This window comes from Mus pahari, chromosome 5 (genome assembly GCF_900095145.1).
Source record: "Mus pahari chromosome 5, PAHARI_EIJ_v1.1, whole genome shotgun sequence".
NCBI lineage: Eukaryota > Metazoa > Chordata > Mammalia > Rodentia > Muridae > Mus > Mus pahari.
The window spans coordinates 53,754,397-53,763,742 of NC_034594.1; the positions used below are offsets into that span (position 1 = coordinate 53,754,397).

The 9,346-nt window shown below is 49.4% G+C and overlaps 1 protein-coding gene across 5 annotated transcripts in view; it reads right to left on the reverse strand.

The window, feature by feature from the left end:
- The window catches only part of Ptprn (protein tyrosine phosphatase receptor type N), an 18,050-nt gene extending 10,033 nt beyond the window's left edge, over positions 1 to 8,017 (reverse strand). Inside the window, exons 1-8 of one of the 5 annotated variants that reach the window (XM_029538931.1) lie at positions 7,997 to 8,017; positions 5,629 to 5,679; positions 5,333 to 5,446; positions 3,861 to 3,957; positions 1,892 to 2,150; positions 1,458 to 1,809; positions 550 to 681; positions 92 to 129 (exon numbers count right to left, since the gene is read on the reverse strand). In XM_029538931.1, coding sequence (XP_029394791.1) covers positions 92 to 129; positions 550 to 681; positions 1,458 to 1,809; positions 1,892 to 2,150; positions 3,861 to 3,957; positions 5,333 to 5,342 — 888 coding nt within the window. In that variant the 5' untranslated portion in view covers positions 5,343 to 5,446; positions 5,629 to 5,679; positions 7,997 to 8,017. The other 4 variants (XM_029538929.1, XM_029538930.1, XM_021197513.2 and 1 more) reach the window with 4 other exon arrangements.
- Positions 8,018 to 9,346: the final 1,329 nt, after the last annotated feature.

A 9,346-nucleotide genomic window follows, 5' to 3' on the forward strand; every position in this document is an offset into this window, starting at 1 on the left:
TGTATGTGTGTGTGTGTATGTGTGTGTGTGTGTGTGTGTATGTGTGTGTGTGTGTGTGTGTGTGTGTGGCAGCGAGGTGCTGGGAACTCACTTTCTTGACATCGGCTCTTCCGACACTTACAGCCCCTTCTGTAGAAACACAAAAAGCAATAGTCTTGGGGAAGAGTCAAGGCCGAAAGGACCAGCACCCTTGAACCTGTTCCATCTGTGTGACCCCTGTCCTATTGACAGCCTCAGATGCCGCCCCTGTGCCCAGGCTCCCACTCACCCACCGCCTCCGTGAGCTTCCCACTCTCCAGTCCTTCCCTGGTCTAATGCTTCACCTCTCCTGCTTACCCTCTTGCTCCCTGACCTCAAAGAACTCTCTTTTCAGCCAGGCATGCTGGACCACGCCTGTATCCTACACTCTGGAGGTAGAGGCAGGAACATGAGTTTTTCAGAGCATCCTAGACTACAGCAAAACCACATATCAAGAAGAAGAAAGCCCTAATAACCTACAATAACCTCCGTGGAGATGGGAGCTGCTGGCCTCCCTGACTGGACACTCACCAAGATTTCTTCCTGTGCCCTTGGGCAGCAACTGCAGCAGGGTCAAGAGGGTAGAAAGCTGCTCCGGGGTCAGCTGACGCAGCTCTACTCCATAACCTGCCAGTATAGCAGCCAATCTCTGCAAACTCACATCTGCCGGAGCCAGACATGGGGCTTAGGGCGGACGGTGGAAAAGGGCTGCAGTGCTGATAGGTGATTGGGGGCGTGGGACATGCACACTGCAAATTCTTTTCAAACACTAGGACACTGATGCTCATTCCCAGACCTTGGACATACTCGAGGTGTGTCAGGTGCACACCCCACTCTCCCCACATCGAAACTAAGGCTGTGTGGACCAGCTTGTCAGTGGACAGTTAAATGTGTGAATGAAAGGCAGAATGCAGGACTGGAGAGATGGCTCAGCGGTTAAGAGCCCCAACTGCTCTTCCAAAGGTCCTGAGTTCAAATCCCAGCAACCACATGATGGCTCACAACCATCTGTAATGAAATCAAAATGCCCTCTTCCGGGGTGTCTGAAGACAGCTATAGTATAATTACATATAATAAATAAATATATTAAAAAAAGAAAAATTATGTGTTTTTTTTTTTTAAAGGGCAGAATGCCAGCTGTGGTGATTTGTGTGTGTAATCCTCAAAACTCTGGAGTCTGAGGCAAGAGGATTGCACAGGTTTGAGTGCTGCCTGAGCTAAAAATGAGTTCAAGGATAACCTGGGGTAACAGCAAGACTTCATCTTAAAAATAAAATAAAAATACAACTGAATAAACAAATGAACAAGTGAACATCTTCAAAGATAGCCAAGAAGGGTTCCAGCAAAGGGGTAGATCCCCCCTCCCCCTGCCCCAAGACAGAGAGGTAGATCCCCCCCCCGCCCCAAGACGGAGAGGTAGATGCCAAGGCTATAGCTACCTGGTTGTGCTGCTTGGGGAGGGGACTTCTCCCCACGACCCCCTAGCACTTCCTCGTCATTGCTCTCTGAAGATTCCTCTGCCCTGCTGCCCCCGTCCTCTGGCAGCCTTGGTGCCCGGGCCCTGCCAGGCACTGGCAACTCTTGGGCCATGTAGAGCAGCCCTGAATCCTGGAAAAGCTGAGCAGGCGAGGGACCTGTATGGTCCCCAAAAGAGTGTTCAGAGTGAGTCCCCAAAATGGCCTTGGAGACACTTCTGCTGAAGAGTGCAGGACCTTCAGCCTTGGACAGGTGACCAACACCAACTACACCAGAGGAGCTCTCTGAGCCCCGGGAGCCATCTTGAGAGCCAAACTGTGGGGAAACAGAGTTATGGGTAAGAACAGAGTCGGGACTGGGTACTGGGGTTGGGGCGTGGCCAGGGTGGAGGTCTCACCTGGTGGAATAGGTAAGGCTGTAGCAGTGCAGGTTCATAGGTCAGAGCAGGGTGTGGAGGCTGTGGGGGCATTAGCAGATGCTCCAAGAGAGGGGGTAACAACTCAGCCTGCAGAGAGGACAGTGGAGAGCCCACCCCAGCTCCATTCCCACCCCCTGCAGGCCGAGGAAGCCCCTGGGCAGCAGGAGAAGAGACAGTGGGATTGCCCTGAGATAGCAATTCCTCTGCAGGGCCTGGTTTCCTGGGCACCAAACCAGACCTAGGGAGGAAAGGAGAAAGATAAGGAGGTAAGGAGTGGGAGAGGGAGATGGGGGGTGGAGACAGACAGACAGACAGACAGAGACAGAAACAGAGATTGATGGATTTGTTTGGTTTGGTTTGGTGTTGTTTTGTTTTTGTTTTTGTTTTTTTTTTTTGAGGGGGAGGGGTTGGAGACAGGGTTTCTCTGTGAAGTCTTGGCTGTCCTGGGGCTCACTCTGTAGACCAGGCTGGCCTTGAACTCAGAGCTCCCTCTGCCTCCAACTCCTCCCAAGTGCTGGGATTAAAGGCGTGTGCTACCACCACCCGGCTGAGAGATTCATTTGTATATTTGTATGGGACAAGGGTGTGGACAGTTTACAAGGTTGAAGATGGACAGAGTCAGTGTTTTAGAATAGCCCTGTCCTTTTAAGAAATGAAGAGGAGAGATGGGCTAGAGGGCATGGAGATGAAGGCAGGCTAGAGAGGCGAGCTTGCCAAGGTAGTTTGGTATGACTCTGTCTGTGGTAGAAAAAAACAGATGTGTGTGTGTGTGTGTGTGTGTGTGTGTGTGTATGAGTATATATATGTTTAAGTATGTGTGTGGTGTATGAGTGTGTATTTATGTGTGTGAGTGTGTATGTGTGTGTGTATGAGTGTGTGTTTACGTGTGTGTATTAGTGTGTGTATGAGTGTATGTGTATGAGTGTGTGTGTATGAATGTGTNTGTGTGTGTGTGTGTTTATATAGGGATCAAATCCATGGCCTTGTATATGCAAGATGATCATTCTACCACTGTACTACATCCCCAAACTATATGCATGCCTTTGAAACACAGCTGCACAAGATAGAAGCTCAGTGGGTGGTGAAAGGGAGATACATGGGTGGACTGTGGCTGTTGTGTGCCTCTGAGTTGTCCCTGTGAGCTGCTCCCCATCCCTGCTCTCTAAGTATATGTTCAAACATCAGAGAAGGCCTGGCCCCACTGCTATTGCCCTCTTGGACCAGGTGTCATGTCTGAGCTCCACATGCCCTTCTTTTGTCTGAGAATTGCCTCTAGAGCAGCAGTTTTCAACATGTGGGTCTTGACCCTTTGGGGAGTTGAAGGACCCTTTTATAAGCATCACCTAAGACCATCAGAAAACACAGATATCTACATTATGATTCCTAACAGTAGCAAAATTACAGTCATGAGGTAGCAAAGAAATAATTTTATGGTTGGAGGGGGGCGGGTCACCACTACACAAGGAACTGTAGTAAAGAGTTGCAGCATTAGGAAAGTTGAGAACTATCAATATAGAGGCTCTCACCACAGAGAGACAGTGCTGTTTCCTGCCCTACACAATTCCACATAGGAACAAACTACTTAGGTACATCCAAGAAAATTCTAGTTTGTTCATAACAACTGCTTTAATTCTTCTTTTAAGATGTCAAATGCCGGACTGGAGAGATGGCCCAGCCATTAAAGGCTAGGTTCACAACCAAATATATAAGATGTCAAATGCCAACATCTTCTCAATGTATCTATCAGTGTCCTGTTTTGCTGAATTTCCAGGATAAACTCAGCTCCTACTGAGTGTGTCAACCTGTCAGAGGGAAGGACCATTCTCAATGTGGTTTAACCTGTGCCCCAGTCTGCAGACCTTGCCACCTCCACCCCCGCCCCCACCTATAAGGAAGGTCACAGGTCACCAGTTTCAACAGTCTAAGGCTGTTGGGAAAGGCTGCCTACCTGTCCCTTGGATGGGGCTCTGGGGGGCGAAGTCTGGGGATGCGTTCCATCTCCTGGGAGATCACATACTGGGTGAGGTCATCATGCCAGGACAAGCCTGTCAGGAGGAAGGGTAGAGCAAAGTTGACTGGGGGCCAAGTTCCAGAGCTAGTTACAGCCGGGAGTGTACCCCATTCCCTACATTGAGTTGTGATGGGCAGAGCAAGGGTGGGGAGAAGAAGTGCCAGGGATTAGAGACACAGTGGGTGAGCTGAGCTGACTCTCCACCTCTACCCTCAGCTATGACTTTTGGAGTCAAACTGCCTGGGCCGGAATCCAGTTTTGGTTCCTAAAGAACTGGGGAATTTAGGCAAGTGGTTAAGCCTCCATTTCTTCATCTCGGTTCTCTCTGGACCTTAACTCTCTCATCTGGGGATAGGTGCCTCCTAAGATTGCTGTGATAATTAAAAGGACATATCGTGGAAAATAATTCTGTGACATGGAGAACTCTGAATAAACGCCACTGCCCCTGTCATAATTGTGGGTCTCCATTCTGAGCCTGGGTCTTGTGTGGAGTGGGAACAATACACATTCTGTAGGCTTCTGTAGAGATAAAGCATGGTCAGGAAAGTGAAGTCCTTCATATGTCTGTTTCGAACACCCGGACCATCTTCCTTACAGCCACGGCTGTCTTCCCCACGGCCATCCTCCCCACAGCCGTCCTCCCCATGGCCGTCCTCCACATGCCCTCCCTGAAGCAGCATGGAACATCTTGATCCTGTTTGACTCATTACCCATGAAGCTTTGCTCTCAGAAGAGACCTCACCTCATTCTCCTCCATTCTTCCTTCTATGGGTTTATTTAGAGTCAGGGTCTCATTGGCACAGGCTGACCTGAAACTCATGGGGATCCTTCTGCCTCAGCCCCCTGAGTGCTAGGACCACAGTTGCCTGGCACTATGCCCAGATCCTGCTCTGGATTCATAATCTGGGTTACTCATGACTCATATCCTGGGACCTGCAAACATCTATTCCATGCATTAGAACTGTCTGTGCTCCTGCTACAGTTAACTCCTCCAAGTGACCCTTTTGTTACAGCAAACTTCTTAAGACACTCATAGAAGCTGAATGCCTGTGGTCCTGTACGTGGATGGCTAAAGCAAAAGAACCACCTGGATGATATAATAACTTTGGAGCTAGCCTGGACTACACAGTGAGAGCTTGTTTCAAAACAAACAAGCAAGCAAAATTCCAACAAACCTAAAAAATAAGTTCCAGCAACCTCAGCTGCAGGCTTTCTGTGTGCAACTCCAGAGAATCCCATCTCTAGGATCCTATCATCACGTTTATTTGCCCCCTTATCCAGAAAAATCTAAGAAGGTGAACGGATATAGTAATTAAGTTGCATGAAGAGACAGCTTTGGGTGAGGTCGCCCTTTACTCCCCACCCCCACCAACTTCCAATCTCTGCGTTCCAATGCAACCAGACCTCACCTTGGGACATGAGTTGCCGGAGCACACCTTGCAAGCGCTGGAGAACTGGGGAAGTGACTTGTAAGAGGCGCCGTGCCTGCCCCACTCCCACCTGGCACTGTCCAAACAAGCCATCTAGAAGCACAAAGGTCTTATTGTCAGGGCTTTTGCAGGAAGCATCCCAAAGCTCAGGCTGCAGATGGAGAGGGCTCTCCCCACCTTCTCTGGCTTTAGAGTTGTGCTCCTCTGCCCTGCTCACAGCTGACCTCTCCCTCCCTGTTGTTGTCTTTTGAATCCTATGCCAGGGCCCTACTCACCCTGAATACAGACTTCCAGATGCGAACAGAGTCTGCGGTCAAACAGACAACCTGTGGAAGAGAAGATTCTCAGAGCACAGAGAGCAGTCAGATGGTTTAGAAGTGGGGGAAGGAGATATGACCCCATTATTTCTTTCTAAAGAATGCTTTAAGTTGGGAAGGCAGTAGGGAAGAAGCCTAGAACTAACTCTCTCTCTCTCTCTCTCTCTCTCTCTCTCTCTCTCTCTGGCATATGTATGCATACAAATTTATATATGTGCATTTATATATGTGCATGTATATGGAGGCCAGAGGTGAAGGCTGGGTATCTTCCACGTTTTGTATTTTCAAGACTGGGTATTTCACTGAACCTAGTGTTCACTCAGGATACCCAAGGGGTTTGACTCTCTTACTTTCCTGCACTGGGGTTAGACATCAGTCACTATGCATGGATATTTATATGGGTGCTGAAGATCCAAATTCAGGCCCTCAGGCTTGTATGACAAGCACCCTACTGACTGAGTCATCTCTCCAGCCCCAAGGCCTAGAATTATTGAGGAAGTATGGGGGTCTAGCTTTGGAGTCTGAAGATCTTAGTTCCAATCTTTAAAAGACTCAATTTGCCTAAGTGGGAATTGGAACGTGGGAGAAGGGGAGGGTAGATTATGTAGCATAGTGGGAGAATTCGTGGCCAAATTCAAAAGGAAACGGTGGCTTCCCAAATCTCTCAAAGCACCCTAATTCTAGTGGCGTGGAACTAGAGGCGACAGCTCCAGCACCGGTAGGGAAGCACTGGTAGGGAAGGGGTGCAGGTGTTTGGTCCTGAAGCAGCGTGCTCCAGACGCGAGTTGATGGCGATGTCCGTGGTGCTGAGACTAGGAGCTAAGGGCACGTCGGGAAAGGAGACGTTTACCAAGGGAAGGGTGTCAGGACAAGGAGTGGCCACAGGAGCCCATCCTTCCGCTCTATCTTGTTAACTCTCGGCCTCACAGGAAGTACCGTGCACTGGCCCCCAAGCCAGGGTGGGGAAAGAGGGAGCCAGATGGAGAGGCTGCGCCCCTTCCCCCCACCGCCACCTTCCCACCCCCATCCCGGGCCGGTGAGTCAGCGCTGACTATGTCCGCTTAGATGTGAGTCAGCACCAGGCCCGGCTGTGGGGAAGGGGACAAGGAGAGGACCCTCCCCTTTTACTCCTCTTCCGTTCCCTCCCCTAGCGTGTTCCTCTTCTTATAGCCTACCAACTCGAGCAAATGGCCTCTCTAGACTTAAAAGATAAACCCTGCTCTGTCTCTAGCCAGTTCTACAGGGAAGCTAGAGTCGGGTAACAGTGGAGAGGCTCCTGCCGCCGGTGGTCGCCAGTCCCTCCTTGGCTTCCGATTTTTCATTTCGGGTCTCCACCCCCGATGCCTCTGGCTTCTCCCACGGTCCTGTAGTCCCTCTAAATCCCTCAACTCGCGTGCACCCCCGCTCCTCCTCCTGAACCTAGTCTTCCCTGAGCCCACTTTTCCAGGTCCCGCCTGTGAATCCCGGCTCCACCTCCCAGCCTACGCCCCTTTCTTCACTTTCATCTCCCTTCGTCTCACTTCGTGTCCTCTCATCTTCCTCACGCTACAACCCCCCTCCCCCGCCTCCCAACATTTATCCTACCCGAGCTTCTTGCTTTTGCTACGCTCCCCCCCGCCCCCATCAAGTTTTCTCCTGACCGTGGGCACTGATGGCGCTGCAGCCCCCGGGGCGGCCGCTCAGCAACAGCAGGCAGACCAGAAGCCGGAGGCCTCCGGAGCCCCCGGAGCCCCCGGAACCCCCGGGCCGCCGCGGGCGCCTCATCCTTCCCGGCTCTGAGCTCTCTCTCTCCGGCCAGAGTCTCGGCGACGTTGGTGGGAGTCAGCCCAGGAGCCTAGGCGGAGTCTGCCACTCCCCACCCACCTCCAAGGCGGGGTCTAGTTGCCCCTCTTGAGGCGACCCGGCCAACTGCAGGCGTGCAATGACGACATCTCCACCCCCGGCTCTTATGCCTATTTGCGTCATACTGGCGTAAGAGCCCCCTCTTAGCCGGGGACCTACTCAACCTAAGCCTCCTCCACCATATCGTAGGTTCCTTCCTAGAATTCCCACTGGGTCTACCCACTCCTGACCTGTATTCTTCAGGTCCACTGCCTCTGTCTCCCTGACTCAGGTTTGGTGAGAAGGACTACAGGGAACAGGAAAGGTTCTACAGGGAACAGGAAAGATATGTGGGCCAGGGAGTATAAACCGTGATACAAGAAGCTTAAGAGATCAGAACAGGAACTCTTACCGTGGTTCCATTATCGCTACTGGCGTCATCCTGAAAAATCAGAGATGGTTAGGCACTCGCGCTGGGATGGCAAGGGATGAGCTAGTCACTTACCCTTGTCTGAAGAAGCAAAGAAGCACCTGCCCCACAGGGTAGTGATGAGAATTTATGTAACTAGACACTGCAGCAAGACCTGGATATTGTAAACACTCCTACTCCTTAACTTCTTTTCCTCTCGTAATCTACTCATCTGGCTCTTGAAACGGTTTCCTTCTTTAGTATTTGCTTTTCGCTTAGTTGGTACATAGCAATCATACACAAATGTACACTGTGACATTCAGTACATGTACGCGGATGTATGCAATGTGTAATGACCAGATCCACATACCCGGCATATCTATTACTTCAGACATTTATAATTTCTTTATGTTGGGAACACTCAGCATCTTCTCTGGCAGCGCATTTGAAATAGCCTAGAAATCGTCACCGCCTGTAGTTATCCTGCTGTGCTGCTGAACATCAGTCGTGCTGCTTGCCCAGCTGCACCCCATGAGTACTGCCATTTGTTATTAGCGCTGGCTGTCCCTTAGCTTCCTGTGTCAAGCTTATTGACAATCTTAAGATTTGTACATAAGGTACACATCACATCAGACCACCCCTCCCCCCACCAACTGCTCTGTTTAGACCATTTCCTCCAGCCTTATCACAGTAATTTCCTCAGTGGCTTTTTAATATTCTTATGTATCCAGTAAGCTACAGAGTTTTCTAAAGTTCAAATTAATTGCATTACCCCTTTGCTTTCTAGTCGTTGTTTCTTTTTGTTTTGTTTTTAAGACAATATGGGTCTAGTGAGACAGCTCAGCAGGTAGACATCCACTATCTGAACCCAATGACCTGAGTTTGATTCTTTGAATCCGTATAAAGATAGAAGAGAATCAACTTTATGATGTTGTCTTTTGACCTCTACATGAGTGCTGTGGCATGCCCTCCTCATTACACACACACACACACACACACACACACACACACAGAGAGAGAGAGAGAGAGAGAGAGAGAGAGAGAGAGAGAGAGAGAGAGAGAGACCTTTATAAAGTGAATTAAAAAACCAGAATGATTTAGTGAAAAAAAACCCACTCATCTAGACTTCACAGTTATTGTCATTTGGGGTGTGTTTTCTCCCTTTTAATATTTATGGTAGACACTATGAAATTCTTCATAAATATTTCAATATGCATCTCTAGGAAATAGGAACACTTTTCTACAATAATATCATTTAGAACTCAATTCATATTCAACTATCTCAAACTGTTTCCAAAACGTTTTTGGCTATTTGTTCAAATAGGAGTCAACCGAGGATCACTGTTGCATTTCTTCTTCTTCTTCTTCTTCTTCTTCTTCTTCTTCTTCTTCTTCTTCTTCTTCTTCTTCTTCTTCTTCTTCTTCTTCTTCTTCTTCTTCTTCTTT